The sequence below is a fragment of the Capsicum annuum genome, chromosome 12, assembly GCF_002878395.1.
Source record: "Capsicum annuum cultivar UCD-10X-F1 chromosome 12, UCD10Xv1.1, whole genome shotgun sequence".
Classification (NCBI taxonomy): domain Eukaryota; kingdom Viridiplantae; phylum Streptophyta; class Magnoliopsida; order Solanales; family Solanaceae; genus Capsicum; species Capsicum annuum.
The window spans coordinates 101,111,685-101,133,816 of NC_061122.1; the positions used below are offsets into that span (position 1 = coordinate 101,111,685).

At 38.3% G+C, this 22,132-nt stretch overlaps 1 protein-coding gene across 5 annotated transcripts; it reads left to right on the forward strand.

Annotated features, from left to right (window-relative positions):
- The first annotated feature begins 1,646 nt into the window (after window positions 1-1,646).
- On the forward strand, window positions 1,647-21,186 carry LOC107850418 (coatomer subunit beta'-2). Of its 5 annotated transcripts, none has more exons than XM_016694922.2 (26): window positions 1,647-1,928; window positions 2,226-2,246; window positions 2,354-2,415; window positions 2,996-3,050; window positions 5,767-5,803; window positions 5,887-6,212; window positions 6,308-6,439; window positions 6,521-6,669; window positions 7,969-8,037; window positions 8,542-8,692; window positions 8,783-8,848; window positions 10,771-10,959; window positions 11,364-11,504; window positions 11,610-11,684; window positions 11,791-11,967; window positions 12,059-12,150; window positions 12,233-12,349; window positions 16,306-16,420; window positions 16,537-16,608; window positions 17,299-17,495; window positions 17,572-17,665; window positions 18,196-18,302; window positions 18,626-18,752; window positions 18,970-19,189; window positions 19,725-19,789; window positions 20,751-21,186. In XM_016694922.2, exons 1-24 carry the CDS (start codon window positions 1,926-1,928, stop codon window positions 19,144-19,146), a joined length of 2,751 nt encoding a protein of 916 aa, XP_016550408.1. In that variant the 5' UTR covers window positions 1,647-1,925; the 3' UTR covers window positions 19,147-19,189; window positions 19,725-19,789; window positions 20,751-21,186. The 5 variants fall into 5 exon arrangements, with proteins under 5 accessions (XP_016550408.1, XP_047256293.1, XP_016550405.1 ...); XM_047400337.1 differs by having other exon boundaries at window positions 18,970-19,160; XM_016694919.2 differs by lacking the exon at window positions 20,751-21,186 and adding an exon at window positions 20,322-20,584.
- The last annotated feature ends 946 nt before the right edge of the window (window positions 21,187-22,132 follow it).

Below are 22,132 nucleotides of genomic sequence, written 5' to 3' on the forward strand. Positions count from 1 at the left end.
TACCATGACATGTACCTTTTACTTTAGTAAATTTTAGATTTACTATTATATGAATAAATTTCAGATTTACTATTTTTTAAGTAGATTTCAAAATAACTCTTCTCAGTTATTCAGCCTCTTTCAGAGATGAGTTGTGATACCATCACAATCACGTGCACGTTTGCTTTAATAAACTCCCATTCCTCATAAATGTAATATAATTGTGCCTTAAACCTATCAAATTATGATAACTTATAGCCTCTTTTAAGATATTGCTACTTCAAGAGCAAATCGAGGCATACATATGATTGTAAAGAAATTTTCTCTAACATATCTTATAATTATGATAAGCGTGTGAAAATATTATCACTTTTGATAATTATTATCATATTGTCCCTCCACGCTTATATTCGTACGTTGAATCACTTGTCTTTTTTCAGACATATTAAGCATTGCTACCACATCCACTTCAGGGAATGAAGCATATTCAATAAGACATGTTTCTTTCATGACTTTTCACAAAAACACATTATTTTGTCTTAGCATCATTATATCAATAATATGGTGCATTGGGATCCAAACTTGATGTCTTATCTATATAAAGGCGTCTAAGGCAATAAATCGATGAAGTTTGAACCCAATATCTTATTTTTATAGTATATGCATTCACATCGTGCTTTTGGGAGGATGACCATCTTCAGGTGGTCAAATCTTTCTTTTAGGCTATTCCACAAAATAGTGGATCCTTAGTAGTAAGGTATTCAATTTTCAGAATTTCGTCAAGATGATAATGCAAGAAAACCATAGCCTTAGCACGATTTTGATTAGATGTTGTATTTTCTTTCTTTATTGCGTCTCCAAGATCCATAGCATCTAAGTGGATTTCAACATCCAACCCCCATGAGAGGTAGTTTTTGTTCGAGGCAACAAACTCAAGTTTGGTAAGATTATTAGTTATATGAAAAGAAGTAAAATAATACCTTAGCCTTCAAATTTGAGACGACAGAGTCTTGTGCTGATAACGTGTTATGAAATATAAAGAAAGAAAACAAGAATAAATAGAGAGAAAAAAAGATTCTTCTTTATTTCTCTTGAAGGATGAGAGATCATAAAATAAAGGATACAATGAACAAAACTTTCTACGGTAAACTAAAAAGCAGATATTTCAAATATTTATAGATATAATACTCCTAGTTTCTGATTAAAAGACAGATACTTCAATCCTGATAAATATCAACTAGATCTTGATAGATCTTATCTATATTTTTAATAGACATTTACTATAATATATATACATTCATAACACTATTTTTAATTTAATCTTTTCTTAAAATATAATTGGAGAGTCTCGAGGAAGAAAAAATTATAATTTTATTGCTTTATCTTGAAATTGGTAATTTTGAGATTATTATTTCACATAAAATATAATATAAAATATATATCATAAATATGGTATAAACAACCCCGAAAAATTCTAATTCCAAAGATAACAAAAACAACATATCGAGAATTAGATAAATAATTATTTAACATGGTATTCTAATTCTCTATTTCACCAATCAAATGATTCTAAGTATTGGAATTTCCAAAAATTATATAGTTTGTATGTTTCAGCCTTAAATATTTACTGTATTAGTATATATAGTAAAATGGTACTTAAATTATAGTAACTTGTCTATGTGAAATATTAATCTTTATTTGTATAGAAGAAGGATTTGAAAGGCTGAACATTTGGTGTTGGGCCTGTGTATAGAGAGATTCCGGTGTTAGATGAGTAAAACAGCTCTACTGATTTTTCTATTTGCTTTCCATCTCTGTTTCTCCCCTCGTTGTCACAACAAGCAATTCCACAGTTAGAAGATCTCTTCGCCGTACTGGATCTTTTCCCCATCTGATCTCTTGGGCTTTTCATTTATATTCTCTGATCAACTCAATTCATTCACAAAATGGTGAGTTTTTCTTGTTTCAGTCATTCGTTTTTGACTTTCGCGTTCTCGGATCTGATTCATATCCGATCCGGTTCATTTTAGAGGCGCCAAGTGACGGTATCTTCCGCTCGAATTTTTTATATATGTTTTATAAGTGTATAGCCATATTACTAAGTTCTCACCAATTGTCAGGGTTTCATTTGTTTGAGATCTGGTACTTTTTTTTTTTGACTTGGTAACTTTTGGGACAATGTTATTACTAACTTAATTGAACTTGCTGCATTGTTTATCTTTTCAATCTGGAACTCGAAATGACAGCCTCTCAGGTTGGAGATTAAGGTATGTACCATTCATTCGAATTCGAATACTACTGGTGGTTCTGTATGTGCTGTATGTGGTAGTGTTTTTTTTTTTCTACATTGTGCTGACTGTTGTTATTGGATCAGAGAAAACTTGCTCAAAGATCGGAAAGGGTAAAGTCAGTGGATCTACATCCCACCGAACCATGGTAATGGAACTTCCGTTTTATGAAATTTGATCAATATGTCATCTTTGGAGGGTGTTTTTTTTTTCTTTTGGGGGGGGGGGGGGGGGGGGGGGGGGAGGGGGCTTCGCATGACTGGTAAAATTGTTGTCATGTGACCCGTAGAAACAACCTTTCGTAGAAATGCAGGGCAAGGCTGCGTAAGAAACTTGTGGCCCGCCCTTCCTAGACTCCGCGAATAGCGGGAGCTTTAGTGCACCGTGATGCCCTTTAGATCAATATGTTTTCTGATGCATGCTTGCTTTCTAATTTTGAAATGTTATATGTTGGAAAGACTGTGCCCTACTAGAGGGAAATGGATATAGAGAATTCATTGAGATGACATCAAATAGTCATGAATTGAGGTAGTTTATTGAATTGTTTATTCGAGGGATACTTTTCTAGGAAAAGAAAAATATGTATTAACTTTTTGTTTATATTCTAAGTGGGAGATAGAGTGGGGTTGAACTTAGTATGATGTTGGGTTCATTTGATTAAGATGAGATGTTTATTTTATCATTAATTTTTGCTCTCTGTAGCCCATTCTTTGTCTTCCTTCTTGCAGGATATTGGCAAGTTTGTATTCAGGGACTGTGTGCATATGGAACTACCAGACCCAGGTACCAAAAATTGTGGTGTTTTCTACTTGAATCTTCTGAGAAACATGTGTGACATTCTCATAGAATGCCATAGATTTTGGATGTTCCGAAACAGAATGTGCGTAACGTGATATGCTGAGATGGTTTATCTTTTATGGCCTTATACCCAATCTTCATATGCAAATGGGGAGACCTAGAATTGCTGGTCTGGTGGTAGCTCAGTTCAGGCCACACTTAAATGAACATGTCATGGAACGTGACCACTGGACCTTTTGTGTTGGGCGTGTGTTCATTCTTCAATGTGTGAATATGTTTACGTAGCAGACTTTGTTGGGAGATTGGATGGAAGGATAGAAAGATGATATGATATGCAAACTTATTTATCAAAAAAAGATGATATGCAAACTCTTTTGATACTTAATAAAGAATTTTATCAATGAAAGAAAAACATTGAGTTAGTGCCACATATAGTTACAAGTTGTGCAAGTTTCCAAATTCCAATTATATCTAACGTAGCATCCACATCCTATACATAGTCTAGGTTGCACCAAAAAGTTACCATGGACATTGAGCTAAACTTAAGGTTAAGTATATTTCTCTTATTGCCTTAAAAAATTCTATGGTTCCTTTTGGTCCAACCTGTCCACGAAACGGCCTGGGGATAGTATTCTGGATTTGTTGATTACTCTTATTTATTTCATTCTGTTCCAGACTTCAGAAGCTCAACTGGAGTGTGGCCTGGTCCCAGTACGGCTAAAAACTTGCACCACTGCTGGCGAGTCACCTTGCAGTGCAAAATAGATTGACTAGCATTTTCTGATGTTCTTTGCATAGAGGACATCTCTCCACAGCTGACTCCCTCTTCTCTGAAGATTAGTTTGTGCGAGGCAGGTTTCCCTAGCCACTAACCAAGAAAAACAGGAAAACTGTAGAGGTGTCTTTCTGTGCCAAATCTTTTTCATGACCAGCAATCTGTGTTAGATTTTTAGAACATCGTCTCCATCTGATAATCTCCCCCATTTAGTGAATGACACTGATATAGATTCAGAACAGTGTTGTCTAGAAGTTTGCTTCAAGTCACATGTTCTTTGAACTTCCCTGTCATTAATGTTTCTTCTAACAAACGGTATCATTCTTGAGTACTATAAACTCAACAAATTCAGCACTGTGGAGATGAGGAGTGATATAAATGTCTGTAGCTATTCTTATAAGGGTAAGTATCCCAACCAAGCATTTTCCAAAATTTGATTTTCTTTTTGTGAAAACGGTGGTGTCCAGGCCAGCTTGCACGCACATGGACTATTCCACCTGACAGTGCTGTCACAGTCGCACTTATAACTATTCCACCTGACAGTGCTGTCAAAGTCGCGCTTATACACTGTGCGAGGCATGAGCACTTCACCTTGCTTAGCAGGTGCTTCAGTGTCGTCATCAAGGCTCTAATGCAGATTTTTCGTTGCCAATGGGTGTAATCCTGAAAAAGCGACGATAAACAATTGATATTTCACCAGCACAGGTTCTAGATAGCTCTATCCATCAAGACTTAGATAGAAGGGAGAAAATTGGCTAGTTTTCTGTTTCTGTTGGATCTGAACCTTGGTTTACAAGGTTTGCACCCGGAACTCTATGCCACACGCTTGTATACTGATTTTTCTGTCATTTCCTAGTAAAAATCTCTAGTTTGCAACTAAATTTGTCCAGTGTGTTACCGTAAACAGTGCCATGTGGTGAACTTGAGATTCTGATATACCAGGGAGCTTCCAGAATAAATTTCTCTATCAGCATCTTCTCCAAAGTGCTTTACCTTATCTTATTAAAAAACTGTTTCCTCGGAAGTGTGTTTCCCTCCTTTTTGAACACTTTGAACTTCCAATGCTATTTCATTACTGACTTCCTTCATGGTGTTCAAATTCATAATTCCTATACCACCAAAATTTTGGTCAAATTAAATATTTTTACACATAACAAGGGGAATTTATTTTGTTTGTGTTGCATTCCAAAGAAAATCTCTTCTCAATTTATCCATGCATTTTAAGATAGAGCTAGGGGTAGGAAAGAGTGACATGGGGTGTAAGTGGGGAAAGCATCTAGTAACACGGTTAATTAGAGTGTTTTGTTGCTTCCAGTTTGACTACTTCGTCGCCATTACTCGGTAACCCCATTCCAAGTAACTGCGGAGTTATCCTTTTCCCCAAGAAGTAAACCCAGATACTTCGTGGGGAGGGAGCCAATATTGTAATGCAAGATATTAGCAAGTTGTTGACTATTAGGAGCCTGGTTAACCTGGAAGAGAGTTACTGATAGATGTGAAATGATTATGTCTTTAACGCTGTTTATTCAAAAAGGTAAGTTTGTTAGTGAACTTGAGTCACTTTGATTTATTCTTTACCTGTGCTTGCCTTCTGGCTCTCTATCCGTTACCTTTTCTTCCTTTACTTGCTTTACATTCTTCAGGGTAACATCTTGTTTTAGCCACACCAACAAGTTAGAAAAACTGTCACTTAAATATTGTATCTGAAATCGCTAATGGTATTCACAAGAGTTCCGAATTTTAAATGAAGTATTCTCCTCCTTTGAATCATCAAGATGCTACTATTCTTTGCTTATTTACAAATCTAACTTCTATGGTTAGCTAATATGAAAAATAGATTGTATCTACACTTCTGAAAATTGATCAAAAAATGCATTAAATTGCATTGTCGACTAGAATGTTGATGTATAATTCATTTTGATGCAGACAATGGCAAAATCTTTTGAAGTTACTGAATTACCAGGTTAGTTTGTGTCATCCGGAGCAACGTTTCACTTTATTTAACGTTTGTGATATTTCTAAATGCCTAAGTTATTTGTTTTGCAGTTAGGTCAGCAAAGTTTATACCATGCAAGCAATGGGTTGTTGCTGGTGCTGATGACATGTTTATTCGTGTTTACAATTACAATACCATGGATAAAGTCAAAGTGTTCGAGGCACACACAGATTATATTAGGTGTGTGGCTGTCCATCCTACACTACCATATGTGCTGTCATCATCTGATGACATGCTAATAAAACTATGGGATTGGGAGAAGGGATGGTTATGCACTCAAATATTTGAAGGTCATTCCCATTATGTGATGCAAGTCACCTTTAATCCGAAAGACACCAATACTTTTGCTAGTGCATCTCTTGATCGGACTATAAAAGTACGTTTTGCCCTTCCTCGTCTCATTCCATCCCTCCTCCAAGAAATTGGTTTAACATATTCATTCATGTCATTCACCTGTGTTAATGTTTTTAGATTTGGAACCTTGGCTCTCCTGATCCAAACTTCACACTGGATGCACATCTTAAAGGGGTTAATTGTGTAGACTATTTCACTGGGGGTGATAAGCCCTATCTGATTACTGGTTCTGATGATCACACTGCTAAGGTTTGCTAGTTTTTATCTTTTCCATTTTTATTGTTTACATATGGGATTTGAATTATTTATGTATTGGTATCCATGAAACAGGTGTGGGACTATCAAACAAAAAGTTGTGTTCAGACTCTTGAAGGCCACACCCACAATGTCTCTGCTGTATGTTTTCATCCAGAGCTTCCAATTATAATAACTGGTTCTGAAGATGGTACGGTTCGTATATGGCATTCGACCACTTATAGGTAATGTTTGGATTACCTAATTATCTCAGATTAGTTCAAGATTTTCATATCAATGACAAAAGATTGATTTGCGCAGTGTTTTTAAAAAAGACTCTTTCTGGGCAGTGGTTTCTGTTACCTTCGAGAACACATTGATTGCGCTACATGTATATGCACATATTTTAGCCATTTTAAAGAGGAAAATCTTTTTCTATTATTATTTGGAGTTGTCTAAATCAGTTGAATCAGGTAACTAGAAGGCTATGTGAAATTTTAATATTGATTTACAGTTGAAACCAATATATAGTGTGAGACATACTTTATCTATTAAGAGCTGTGTCTTCACCACTGAGGACTTGTTACGGTTTTCAAGCTGCATGAAGTGTCTAGTTTTAATAGAATTATGACCATTTTCCTATAAAGAACTATTTGCATCAAATTAGTAATACAAGAGTTACATGTGACCCCTTTTCAGATGTTAGCGCAGCTTTTTCACTTTTAAATTCCTTAAAAACAAAGATTATATGCTATCTAATATGTTCCTTTTGGAAATCCGATTTTCAAGTCGAGAAACTAAAATGGGGACAGTTAGTTTGGGATGAACCAAATAGCAGCCTGAGATGGTATAGAAACTTCTCGTTTCTCATCATCCTTTCTTTATACTTTCACCCTCTTATTGCATTTCTAGGTTCTCAGTTCCATTCATATATTGGAAAGGACTTTGAGTGTAATCGGTCCATATGGATTCTCTGTTCGGGTCAATAATAATCGTGCTTTCTCTTCCAGACTATAGTGGTATTTTCATGTCCTTGTTACCTGGAGGAACTTCTTTGTGTTGTGGGTGTTTGGACTGAGGGACAAATGGGTATCCTTCCCCAAATTGTTTGTGTTATACAAACATAATCTATCATATGGTGCTGGATTTACACATCTTTATACCAAAGCTGGACCTTGATAGCTTTATGAGATACTTTTGAGCCAAATCAGTTGGTACATTGAAACGTTGTTCAAAACCCCTTTTCTGTCGTACGCTAGAGCTGAAGTAGGTTTCCCGTTTCCTATGTTAGGCTGAAGCTTAACATCTCACGGTAAAATTAATCAGTGGCAAAATCCTGATGTTGCTTTTTCACTTTCAGTTTTTTTGGGGCGAAAATGATTGGTTAACTTAAAAGTTTTTATATTCTGCAGTGACTCTGTGTTCTGAAATGATGAGTCAATTGGTTTTGTATGCATTCTTGTTATTCTGACTTCTTATATTCTCTCTTAAGTTGTTTGTGCTTGAGTTACTAATCCTTTTTGTTTGTTGGCATCTTCATGTAGACTTGAGAACACTTTGAATTACGGTCTTGAAAGAGTATGGGCAATTGGTTACATGAGAAGTTCAAGGAGGTGCGGTTTTTCAATTAATTTATAGCTGTATTTGTTCTCTTTGAAGTTCATACATTTGCTTGTAACTTCAATTTGCTTTTCAATTAGTTTGCTTCATAGCTAGAAAAGTTTTTCTGGACAAGGAAATAGGGAAAGGTCATTATTAGCTGTGTGCCTAACAAATTGACGAAGTATCTTTGGCTAAGAAAAGAATTAGATCATCATATTAGTTGTGATCCTTGTGCACCCAAGGGTGTGACCTAGTGCTTAATAAAGTGGGGTGAGAACCATGAGGTCTCAGGTTCAAATCCCAGTGGAGACAAAAACACTAGGTAATTTTTTTCATCTGTCAAGCCTTGGTGGACTGAATCAAACGGTACCTGTGCTGGTGGGAGGTGGCAGGTATCCGGTGGAATTAGTCGAGGTGCGCACAAGTTGGCCCGGACACCATTGTTATTATTTTCATTTGGGTTCTATGTATCTTTAGTTCTAGTTGCAGGTATGATTATTTTGCTATATTTACAGGGTTGTAATTGGTTATGATGAGGGAACTATCATGGTAAAACTTGGTCGAGAAGTACCTGTTGCCAGTATGGATAACAGTGGAAAAGTTGTTTGGGCTAAGCACAATGAAGTTCAGACTGTTAATATCAAGAGTGTAGGGGCAGATTATGAGGTATACATCACACTACCTCTACTTTTGCGCACCTGATTGTTCTTACTACCTCGGTAGTGATATGAATTCTGTGTCTGCTTTATTTATCAGATCGCTGATGGAGAAAGACTGCCTTTGGCTGTCAAGGAATTGGGATCCTGTGACCTCTACCCACAAGTGAGTTTGAACACTGAATATGCATATTGGTGTAATCTTGTATAACCTGTTTTATAACAAGTGAATTAGGGTTATTAAAAACTAAAACAAGTGAATCAGATAGGTTCCTAGTGAAAGGTTGTTGTTATTACTCTTTTGTGAAACAAGCTGTCCTTGTACTTGAAACTATACACCATAGTTGAACTTTATATGTTGAATGGGTGATTAATCTTTATTGATGCGTTCCCGAGAAGTTGTTCTTTTTATATTCCCAATTTCGCTTTGCTTTCAGTTTTAATAGCCTTGAAGAATTCATTTTAATCTTGTTGGGCTTTCATGCAACCAAGGGTGCGGCCCAGTGGTCAATGGAGTGGATTGAGAACCATGAGGTCTCATGTTCAAATCCCAATGTAAGACAAAAACACTTAGTTGATTTCTTCCCATCTATCAAAATCTTGGTGGACGGCGGGAGGAGACTCAGAGCATTTCACTGTCCTGACAGGGTTGCATCAGGGATCTACTCTTAGTCCCTTTTTGTTTGCGTTGGTGATGGATGTGTTGACGCGGCGTATTCAAGGGGAGGTGCCGTGGTGTATGCTTTTTGCAGACGATGTAGTTCTGATAGATGAGACTCGAGGGGGTGTGAGTGACAAATTAGAGGTGTGGAGGCAAACCCTTGAGTCTAAAGGGTTCAGGGTGAGCAGAAGCAAGACAGAGTATGTGGAATGCAAGTTTAATGACGTGAGGCGGGAGAATGAGGTAGTAGTGAAGCTGGAATCACAGGAGGTATGTAAGAGGGAGAGTTTCAAGTATCTCGGGTCCGTGATCCAGAGTAACGGTGAGATTGACGAGGATGTCTCGCACCGTATTGGGGCGGGATGGATGAAGTGGAAGCTCGCGTCGGGGGTGCTGTGTGATAAGAAGGTGCCACCCAAGCTTAAAGGCAAATTCTACAGGGCGGTAGTTCGTCCGGCCATGTTGTATGGAGCGGAGTGTTGGCCAGTTAAGAACTCCCACATCCAAAAAATGAGGGTGGCAGAAATGCGGATGTTGCGCTGGATGTGTGGGCTGACTAGAGGGGATAGAGTTCGGAATGAGACTATCCGGGAGAAGGTTGGTGTGACTCCAGTGGAGTGCAAGATGCGGGAAGCCCGATTGAGATGGTTCGGACACGTGAAGAGGAGGGGCATGGATGCCTCGGTCCGTAGGTGTGAGAGGCTAGCGTTGGATGGTTTTAGGCGGGGTAGGGGTAGGCCGAAGAAGTACTGGGGTGAGGTGATTAGGCGGGACATGGAGCAGTTACAGCTCACCGAGGACATGACCCTAGATAGGAAGGTCTGGAGGACGCGAATTAGGGCAGAGGACTAGGGCCAGTTTGAGTCGCTAGTGTAGGGAATTACTTGGTGGGGGTTTTATTCCTGTTATGAGTCCGTGTTCCATGTTTTATTACGAATCTGTGTGCTTTCCTCTGTTTTATATTACTTATGGGTGCCGTATTTATGTTATGTAATCTTGTGCTGTGTTTTACTATGTGTTTGTGTGGTATCTCGTGCCTTGTGCCGGGGGTCTATCGGAAATAGCCTTTCTACTTCTTTAGAGGTAGAGGTATGGACTGCATACATCTTACCCCCCCAGACCCCACTAGGTGGGAATACACTGGGTTTGTTGTTGTTGTTGTTGTATCAAAATCTTGGTGGACATAGTTACCTGGTACTTGTGGTGGTGTGAGGTAGCAGGTACCCTGTGAATTAGTCATGGTGTGCGCAGGCTGGCCAGAAAACCATGGCTATAAAAAGGTCTTGTTGGCCTTTCATCCTATAGTAGTTTAAAAACTGTGGATATAATATAGTAATTAGCGTTTTCTGTCTTTTTAAATTGGGTTAGCATTAGAAGATTGACTGCTGAAGTTCATTTACTGAAAATCTTGCACTTCTTTTTCACAGAACTTGAAGCATAATCCAAATGGAAGGTTTGTGGTTGTTTGTGGAGATGGAGAATATATCATATATACTGCTCTGGCTTGGAGAAATAGGTCATTTGGCTCAGCTTTGGAATTTGTTTGGTCTTCGGATGGAGAATATGCTGTGAGGGAAAGTACTTCAAAGATTAAGATCTTCAGCAAAAATTTCCAGGTCCAAATTTGTCCTTCCAATGCCTTTTGCAATTGTTTTATGATTTGCATTAGCTGTCATTTATTTTGTCTCATGATGCATTGCTTCAAATATTGGAATCCATTAACCTCAGGGCGCAGCCCCTCTTCCCTCCCTCACTTTCTGCTTTAAATCTTTCTATTAATGAATTACATCTGACCAAGCTTGACAAATAAGTTACTAGTTCACCTCGTGCAACTAGTTAAATAGACTTTTAAATGCAATTACTTTCTCTTTATCTTGAAGCGCAAACAAGAAGTAGTTAGTTTATTTCTTCAAATTCTGACCCAAAAGTAAATTATGATGATTAGTTTTCTCAAAATAAAGTAAACTATGATGATATCTTTTTGTCAAAAAAAAAAGTAAACTATGATGATATCCTCCAGGAGAAGAAGAGCATCCGGCCTACTTTCTCTGCTGAGCGCATCTACGGGGGTGCTTTATTGGCAATGTGCTCAAATGATTTCATTTGTTTCTATGATTGGGTTGAGTGCAGGTTGATACGGAGAATTGATGTTAATGTCAAAGTAAGATATATAAAACTTTACCTCGATATAGAATAGAGCTGTGCTTTACTATTCTAGCTGGTAGTTCTAATTTTCTGCTGTGTTCTTTTGCTTCATCTTCTTCAGAATCTATACTGGGCCGACAGTGGTGATCTGGTGGCCATTGCAAGTGATACATCGTTTTACGTACTTAAGTATAATGTAATAGCTCTCTTTTTCTAGTTTTAAAGTTTATGTGGTAAAAGTTTTTTTTTTCTGTGCATTATTGTATTAACAATTCTCCTACTATATGATGATAAACCTGCAGCGAGATGTAGTCTCCGCACATTTAGATAGTGGAAGATCAGTAGATGAACAAGGTGTTGAAGAAGCTTTTGAACTGCTTAATGAGATCAATGAACGTGTCAGGTCTGGAATTTGGGTCGGGGATTGCTTCATTTACAATAGTTCTTCCTGGAGACTAAATTATTGTGTTGGTGGTGAGGTATGATAGATCATTTATAATGCTCTCGGAAATTCTGTCTGCAAAACATCTCTTCTCATTCTGTCTTAGGGGCACTTTTTGTTAATTTTAGGTGACCACAATGTACCACCTTGATCGGCCCATGTACCTGCTGGGATATCTTGCTAATCAGAGCAGGGTTTTCCTGATTGACAAGGAGTTTAAGTGAGTAAGCTTGTGTGAGTTTATAATAAGCGAAACCAAGAATTGTTTCAATAGATTCATAAACTCATCTCCTTTCCTGTAGTGTCGTGGGATATACTCTACTGCTTGGCTTGATTGAGTACAAGACACTTGTGATGCGTGGTGACTGGGACAGAGCAAATGAGGTCTTACCCTCAATTCCTAAGGAGCATCACAACAGGTTTTTTGCCTTGTTAAATCTTTCAACATGGTTGTAGAATGTGATGTACTGGATCTCTAAAATTAGAGATGCCAATGTTGTAATTTGTGTTGTAAAATGTATATGTCTGGTGCTTGGCTCGTATATAAGTTATGTTGAATGCAAGCTTAGTTTGTAGGTCTTGGAACTGTCTCATCCATCTGAATAGGACCACTGAATGAATGCCGCTGACCACACTGGTCGATTGCCTTCTGGCTTGACTGAATGGACTGAGACCGAGGAACAGCTATCGTGCTACTGGCTTTTTACCTACATTCTGAGGCATTGTTTTTCTAGTAAATATAGCTTTATAAAAATGTAATACCCCGCAAAGTCCTCTTCCAGTCTGAGCCTTAGAGCGTATTCAGTAAAGCGGAAATCCGAGTCAAAAAGTTTCAGAAATATCTTCCTAAGTATGAAATACTTTGAATCATGTGGAATTTTCCTAGTTTCAACTTTCTGTCATGTAGAGCATTGAATAAGCTCTCCATCGATACCAAATTCACCCAAATCCGACACTCGGGTGAAGAGTTGGAGCCATTTTAGTGTGATAGTGTGCCACCTGACACTTTATTGGTCGCGGAGCCAGCCAAAATGGCAATTGTTAAATTCCAGTGAACCTCCGCGATTCCGCCGCATCGCGGTATAGTTTTAGTTTGCAACCAAGGGGGCAATGCTCCACCGCGTCGCGCCATCGTGCAGTTTCTCAATTGTCCAAATTCCAGTGAGCTAGCGCGATTATGGCGCGTCGCGCCAGCATGTAAAATCAGGATTTTTCAGTTTAATTTCAAGGGCGAAAAGGGGCTTTTCCCAACCTCTATATATACTCCCTTACATGGGATTTGGCCTCATTTTCTCTCCTTTCACTCCAAAAACTAGGGTTTCCAAAATCAAAACCCTCTCTTTTTCTTCAACAAAAATCAAGAGGAATCAAGAAATCTTTCCAAGAATCTTCAAGAAAAGAGTTTCCCCAGGTATGTAGATGTTGATTCTTGGGTCCCTTTCATCCAAGAAGCTCAAGTACCCTTTTCTAAAACTCAAAGATCTTATGTTTATGAGTTGTTAATGATTCATGTGAGTTGAAATTGATGTTCCATGTGTTGTTGAGTTTTGATTCATGTTTGTCTACAAGATTTATGAACTTGAACCCTAGAATGTGGAATTCTTGTGTTGGTGGTGATGAACCCTAGTATGTGGAATTCTTGTGTTGGTGGTGATGAACCCTAGTATGTGGAATTCTTGTGAGGATGGTGATGAACTTTCTTAATGATGCTTCCTATAGAAAGTGTTCATGTTAAATAGGAGTAGAAATGGTTGAATAAGCGAAGCATGTCCCCCATAAATTTGATAAAGAGCTTAGATGAAGCATAAGGGCCATTATAGTATGTTGAACCGGAAACCCCCAAATTGGGAGCTAGTCCATGCATGCCTAGTGTTTGATAAAATGCCTTAGTGAGTGAAATGTGCCATGATAGTATGAAATTCCCAAGCAGGTGTAAACCCGTACTTGCTTAGTGTTGTTGAAAGACCTTAGTGAACAAGTCGAGATATGATGGTTGTAAATTCCCCAATTATGTGCTCTCTGATATATGCTAAGCGTTTAATACATGCCAAGTGGTTAGCAAGTAAGTTGAGACATGATAGTATGAAGTTTTCCCCAAATCATGTAATGTCCAAATACATGTCAAGACTGATTTAGGTGTGAAGTACTTGAGGTAAGACCTTGTTGAAGGAAGTATAATCTAGTAGCATGTTTCCCTACGCTAGTATATGTTGATGTTTCCTAAATGCTTGACGCGATGCCTTAATGATTGTAAAGGTGAAGGTATGTTATGTTTCCTAAATACTCGAAGAGATGCTTTAATGATAATGATGATGAATGAATGACTGTGATGATGAATGAATGAATGGTTGTGATGATGATGGTGGAATTTTATGTTATCGAGTCCTGGGGGTATTTATACCCGACAATTTAGCTGCTGTCTAGAGCCCGTGTCAGTTTCACGATAATTCTAGTCGAGCCATGATTCTCAGAACTTAGTGAGCTATAGAACTCTGTATCCTCAGACAATTGCAGAACGTAAGAAAGCTTAGAAATCTCAGTAATCTCTGTAATGTCCGTATCGCTAGTAATCTAGCCTCAGCTCTGTACTCAACTCAAATCTAACAGTATGCAAGTGTTCAATTCTAATCTCGGTAGTGACCGAATAATCTATTCAAGCTCTGTATCGTCAGTCAGATACCGTGATTCAATTCCATTTTCGTCAGATATGGAACTAAGTGATCTCAGCGTAGCTTAGTCAGATCTTTTGATAAACATGATCAGTATCAGATTCAATTCGGTTGTGTTCAGTTAAGAATTCAGTCAGAGTCTTTCAGTTGGGAGTAGAAACTATCACCGAGTGAGGGAAGGGATGGCGGCTCCTCCCGTCAGCGAGAGAGAGGTCGGAGTCATTAGTAGCAATCATTGACCTCCAGAACTGCGTAACCAGCATAGGATACAGGAGTCACCGTCAGGAAAAAGGCTGTCACCTCTAGAGAGAGAGTATTTGACTATTATATTGCCTTAGGTCGACTTTCTGGTAAGGGTCATCTGCTAGAGAGGATTGACCAGATAGAGGTCTTTACCCGTGGCACGGTATTGACACCCTTCCAGCTGGGGTTACAGGTTGGACCCCACCTGTGGTAGGTTGGGGCATGTCGGTTAAGTAACTACTTCCCATAGTTTCAGTTTCAGATTCAGTCTCAGTCTCAGTATCAATCTTCAGAAATCAAGATTGTCAGATACAGTCATCTATCTCTATGAGGAACTCAGATAGTTCCATTGATTCATGGACCATCCGTCAGATAGGCTTGGTCTCATATACAGTTATTTGATATCATATTCATAGATATGCCGCCAGACAGGCTTGATCACAGTCTCAGATTCTATTGAGTGTTCTTGTTGTCAGATTCAGATATGATGAGTTCCTTACCATTGATAATAGTTTCCTTAATCATCTGTTAGAGAGGTTGATCTTTAATCTTGTCAGTCGAGAGTAGTAAGCTCAGATTTCAGTCATCGATGTAAGTACATCCATTTTCTCAGTCATCAGTATCAGATCAGTCAGTGTCTCAATATTTCAGTGTCAGTAGTGAGTTCAGTCTGCAGTAAAGGCAGTATTTGAGTTTCAGTCTCTAGAGTTGTGATGATTGTGACTATGATCTATGCATTCATGTATGTGTATGTGTTCTTGTGCAGCATTTTCATGATTATTCAGTTTAGATACTATGCATGCATGAGCCCTTGCATTTAACCTACCTCGTCTACATACTTGGTACATTCTTGTACTGATGCATTTGCGCTATGGTGTTCTATTTGGCACCATAGGTTCAGAGGCACGAGACCCAAAGTTTCCTCAGCAGTTCAGTGCCAGTCAGCAGCAGTAGTCGTAGCAGTGAGTCCTCTTCTTTCGAGGACGAATCTCAGTTTACTATTATTGCATCAGACTTTGTTTATATTTTCAGTAGACGGAGTTAGTTGGGGACTTGTCCCATCAACTCTACAGTTCAGTTTAGAGGCTTTTCAGACGGGTGTATTAGTATTCAGTTTTCAGTTTTGTGTATTCATAGATGTGTTGAACCTTATGGCTAGTTTCCGCATTTATTTCAGACATTATGCAGTGCACAGGTACAGATATCAATAAAAGGGTTAGCTTGTGGTCCTTCGGGTCATAAGCACCGTGTGACGTCTCGGGATGGGATCTCGGTGCGTTACAAGAAAGCAGCCTTTTATTTATTTAACTCATTTAAGCCTCTGAGTAGAATTAGTTGCTCCCTCTTTTCTCTGAATTTTTATTTGTTTGTCTGCCCATTTGTTTTTGGGATTTCGGGGGGTGGGGGGTTTGCTTTGTCAGTATATAGTTCCTGATGTTTGATTGCACGATTTTCGCTACCAGCGTTGCTCATTTCTTGGAATCACGAGGCATGATAGAGGAAGCATTAGAAGTTGCTACAGACCCTGACTACAGGTTTGAACTGGCTATACAGATGGGTAAATTAGAGATCGCAAAGGTGAGGGCTAATAAGTAGTGAAATGTGGGTTTCCTTGCAGAACCTCTCTTTTTAGAATTATCACTGCCAAAAGAATTTTATGTTGTTATAAGTTGCGACTCTTTCTATATATGCAGGAAATTGCTGCAGTGGCACAAAGTGAGTCCAAATGGAAGCAGTTGGGAGACCTAGCCATGTCTAGTGGAAGGGTAACTGTTACTTATTTCCCCTTAAGCCAATTTTTTGGTGAAGGAATTATGACAAGAGGAAAAGGGAACTTACTGAATTTTCAAAGAGAAAACATGTAGAAGTTGAATGTTACATTTCTTCCTTTAATATTCTAGTGAATTTTAGTTCCCAAAAATTTTTCGCAGAAAACCTCTGATTCATAACATTTTCTTGTTGTCGGAGAAATTTGTACTTAATATTCTCAACTCAAGGATGATGCACTGGCTGTTGTGGTTGCTGCTCGATCAACACTTCTCTTACTCGTAGTTGATGGAAGTAGCAGAGTCAAGTAATTCTGTATAGGATAATAGTTGATGCTCTATCTGTAGTCCTGCCATCTGTTGGAGTTTTTCCCTCTGTTTCTGTTCTTAGTCAAGTAGTTTTAAATGCCCAATAGAAATGTTGGAGAAATCTGAGTATTTGAATGAACCAAGGTCGTGGTGGAGGGAAATGGATTGGAGAACTCATATATCCAACTCAGTTAGCCTAGAATGGAGTTCTGTTATTGTTCTTTTTGTTTTCTGTTATTGTTGTTTTTGTAGTGAAGTAGCCGAGGATGCTTTGGAGTTGATTTCTGCAGCATCCTAGTAATTTTACTTTTGCAAAATGCATGTGCTTATTTACTTTTCATCAGTTTCTCATAACTGCTGCCGTTTTACTATGTTTTGCAGCTTGAGATGGCAGAGGAGTGTTTGAAGCATGCAAATGACTTGAGTGGTTTGTTGCTCCTCTATTCTTCTCTAGGAGATGCTGAAGGAATAACTGGACTAGCTTCTTTTGCCAAAGAGCATGGGAAAAACAATGTTACATTCCTTTGCATGTTCCTGTTGGGTAAAGTGGAGGAGTGCATTCAACTGTTGATTGACAGGTACTGTTTTTCATAATCCTACAGATGTGTGTATTTTTCATATTGTAATGATTTCCATGTGACATTGTGTTTGCAGTAATCGGATACCTGAGGCTGCATTTATGGCAAGATCTTATCTTCCTAGTAAGGTTCCTGAAATAGTTTCAATTTGGAGAAAGGACCTGAGTAAGGTTAGTTATCTTCCTTTTTGTGTTTGCTTTTCTGTGTACATTCTGCACTGTGGAAAGTTTCCCCAGAGCTGGCTTATTCTCTAGGTTAGCAGTCACCTGGACTTTCAACTTTATTATAGGGGCTATGAAGCTTCTTGACCATTAAGTTAATGGTGCAAAGAAACTTCAGACCTTTGTACTTACTAATGGGGCTCATTTACACCTGTGGTAGCAAGTTGTTGAACAAATCCAGGCATAGAACTGTGTTTTTCTTTCAATGCTGTGCTATCTGTTTGATAATATGATGCGTGTCACAAGCATTTTTCTTCGTAAGTTTTCGAAAGGCCCAACAGCCTGAATGCACTCCCACCCAGATGCAGAGTACTTTAACCAAAGGATTCAGCCTTAAGTTACAAAATGGTAAAGGTTGATTGTTAATGAAAATTTCATGTCTACTGTTCAGACTTCATGCTGTTTGTAGAGTGTCAATTGTTTTCCACGGCCATAAGCACAAAATCTTCAATCTTGTTTTGCATGAATTCTGCATGCAGGTTAACCAAAAAGCAGCAGAAGCTTTGGCTGACCCTGAAGAGTATCCTAACCTGTTTGAGCACTGGCAAATTGCACATGCTGTTGAAGCCAGAGTTGCGGAGGAAAGGTAATCAGTACAAAGCTCGTTGCCTCGTTCTTCTTTCCTTGCATCTTGTTATGTTCTCTTCGGTACCTGCCAGCGTCATTTTCAAAATAATAATGCTTTGGGTGAACCTGCTTTGGTTTGTGGAAGTTCGTTGTTTTTCCCCAGTGTTTCACGCTGCCTGCTCAATTTGTTGCTCGTTTCTTTCTTGCTTTGAGTATGAACTCAAAAGGGACGTGTTCTTATTCCAATATGTATGGTCTGATATAAGATAACTTTTATATTAACATACAAATTTCACGGAGAAAATTTGGTACCGATTTGGTTGTTTTCCTTATTTTATGTAGGGGTGTCCATCCGCCAGCGGCAGATTATGGTAATTATGCTGATAGACCAACTACTACCCTTGTAGAAGCTTTCAGCAACTTGAGAATAGACGAAGAATCGCTTGAAAACGGAGAGTTGTATCATGAGGTATAAGATGGACACATTTCTAATTCTCTTGATTATGAGAACTGTTTTCTTTACATGTAATCATTTTTATAAATTGGACGTAAAAGAAAAGCCATTTGCTTTTACATAGCTAGGTTTAGGTGAAGTTGATAATTCGTTCCCCTTTTTAATAGTTTGATTTGCTTATATACTAAACCTGTTGTTGGTAAAAATTACTTCCCTTGGTTTAACTGGTCAGGTTGCAGAACCAAATGGTGATGAGGTGCAAGAACGGGGTGAAGATGACCTTCAACAAGAGGGCCAAGAAGAGGCTGTTGTGGTGGATGGCGACTCCACTGATGGTGCAGTACTCGTTAATGGAAATGAGGCTGATGAAGAGTGGGTTACGAATAGTGAAGAAAAACCGTCAGCCTAAAAGCAATTGGTTGGGTTGGTGTGAAATCCTAGTTTTGTTGCTGGTGAATAATTGAATTTCCTTTAGTTGCTAAATTTCATTTTCATAGATTCCAAATTATTCTCTTTTCTTTTATGGTTCTGTATTTTCACCGTCTGCCATTATGCCTGTCTGCAAAAAGTAAAATAATTGACCCAGATTGAAACATTTTAAACAATCATCTCACTACCCATCCCCTCCAGGGCGGGGAGAAAACATATAGCATGCCTGTGTAATACAAACATCTCTTTACGCAATTGTTTTTCTTATCGAGCTTTCTTCGGTATCTGACTCATTAGTCATCTCTACTCTTCACATCCTTGTGTAATTTGAGCTTGAAATGTTTCTTCAAGTGGCTAAGATTTTCATCGTGATATGACCCACCTTAGTCTGCTTTCTGTTATCTTGGCACAAATTAGGTCTGTTGCCTGTGATTCTTCTTCAGCTTGTTTTCAGGCTTCTCTAACATAATTATTTGGTGTATATTTTTTGTTTATTTATGTTGCCATTTTTCTCTCTTTGCTTCTCTCTCATACTTTTGTGTTTTGATGCTTTTGCAGTTCTTACACCACGTCACTAGGTTAAACCAAGACAGATGGTTCCAGTTGTATTTAATCCGGTTAAGGTGAGAATTGAATTTCTGTGTACACTCTAATTGCAATGTGATTCTTTTCCTGGAAAAGTTCTTAGGCTATCTATATGTCTACTAGATAGGGCACTTCACGTCTCATTTTACTTTCCAACTGTATGTGTATAGAACATTATTATTCTAATTAGCTTGAGGACCTCCCTTATACTCTTGGTGATGGATGCAATAAACGGAAGAACGTCATCTTACCAGGCCAAACCTTGATTCGTTCGTATAGTACATTTTATACAACAAAATTTCCGTGGGACGGGCAAAAGATTAATAATAATTGTGTTCTGCATCTCTCAACCTTCATGGTGGTAGTTAAATATTTGGCTATACTACTTCTATACTTTACCTTGTAGAAGATTAAGTTCAATGGATATTCAGCTCCTCTAAGCCATTGTGTTAGTGTATCAATTTTTTTGCCTTTATTAAAAGATAAAAGAAAATCTAATAATTTCTTCTTTTGCAATCTTTTCTTGTTTTTTCTTCCTAACTTTACTGATTTTTTTTGTTTCATTCTAAGATTCTGCTGCCTTAAATCAAGGGACCGGATGTCTGTTATGCTAGTGGTGTGATTTTGTAGCAATGAGTTTTGTCAGGATGCTGTAGAAAGACCATTTGTTTCCAGCTTCGGTTATATCAGCTTTAGACAGATTTACATTATTCTTTCAGAGGCGTAAATTCATACCTTCCAAATTCCTACGTGCCCTTGTGAATGTAGAAAAACTTATCATATTTAAAAGCGGGAATACTGCAGGAAGTGTTTTAACTTCCATCTCTTTTCAATCACCTTTTTAATTAAAATCTGCCTCAAGCAAGAGGTTGGTGCTGAAGAGCAGTCTTTAGCGCTTACATGTTACTCTTGCACACTTGGTTTTCAAAAGCTGGCACTCTTCCCTGCTATAGGAAAAAGAAGAGAATTCTAATGGTATTGGGATGTGGACTAATACAGGCAATTGTAAGCAAATGAGGCTTTACATGCCTGTCTTGGTTGGCGATTCTCCAAAATGAGACCCGGCATCTGTTCTCAACTCCGTGTATTGCCGAAGCTTTTCAGCCAATAGACAAACTAAATATTTGGGAACGCATTCTGAAAAGCATGAGTACCAGTGATACGGGCGATACTGTATGTGTAGCAACATTCAAATTTCAAGATTCCCTCCATAGGGATGAAGATTATGATGATCAACTCTTTCGTTTTCAACGGTTCCTAGAATTTAAGCAATTATTCCTTTTAGGCAAAATGGTTCTGTGAATCCTTATATTATGTTTGTTTTGTAACGTGGATACTTCTACTTATATGTTTGTCATCTGAACCCTTGAACCCATTAACAAATAGTTTAAACACATTTTTGCTTATGTGGCATTAACTCAATGACGTGGCAAAACGCGTGTAAACATGTGTTTTTTGAGCGCGTGATTAAATTTAATTTTTTTTTATAATATTTTTTTTTTTTGAAAAAGTAAAATACTGCCCCCACCTCCCACCCTACCCCAGCCTAATGTTCTGGCACCCCAACCTCCGTTCCAGCACCTTCCCCATTCCCTCACGCCGTCCAAATAGGAAAAAAAAGAAATACCTTCCCCATCCCCCCACGTTGTCCAAATAGGGAAAAAAAGATTTCTTTTGATGAGATTTTTGTTGAAATTACTACTTCGGCATAGAATCCGACTACCATCTCTAAAATTCAACCAAGACAACCACCAAAACACCATTAACAGCCTCGTTCCCATCCTCACTGTTAGAGCTTCGTCGGAAAAGCACACCTGAACTCCAGCAAAGTAACTACAAATTGGTTCCATCCAAACACACTGAGATACCACCAAAAAAACTCGTTCCCACCGTCGTCTCTAAATTGGTTCCATCCAAACACATCGAGATACCACCAGAAAAACTCGTTCTCACCGTCGTCTCTTTGAAGAACTTATAGCTCTAAATTCAAAAATTTCTAACCAACAATGCACCATTTCTTTCAATCATCGTCACTTTCAATCTAATTCGAATCAATTCAAACCAAACACCGCAAATTGGACAATCCTTATAAAATCATCCTCCTTAAATCACTGTAAACAAATCACACAATATTCCTCCTTCTAAGACCACGACAGTTGTGGCGGCAACGTTGACGGCGGTGAAGGTGATGAAGAATTTCTCCACACGAATAAATTAGAGGATGAATTTGAAATAAGATAAACTTGAGGATCAATTATCCATTTCCTGTAGAAAGAAGAGTGGTATTTGATATAACCTTTGTTAATTAACCATAGCAATTGAGCTTTCTAAACCAGCACTAATGCCAAAATCAGTTATTTTAGGCTCCCCCTTTTACCTAC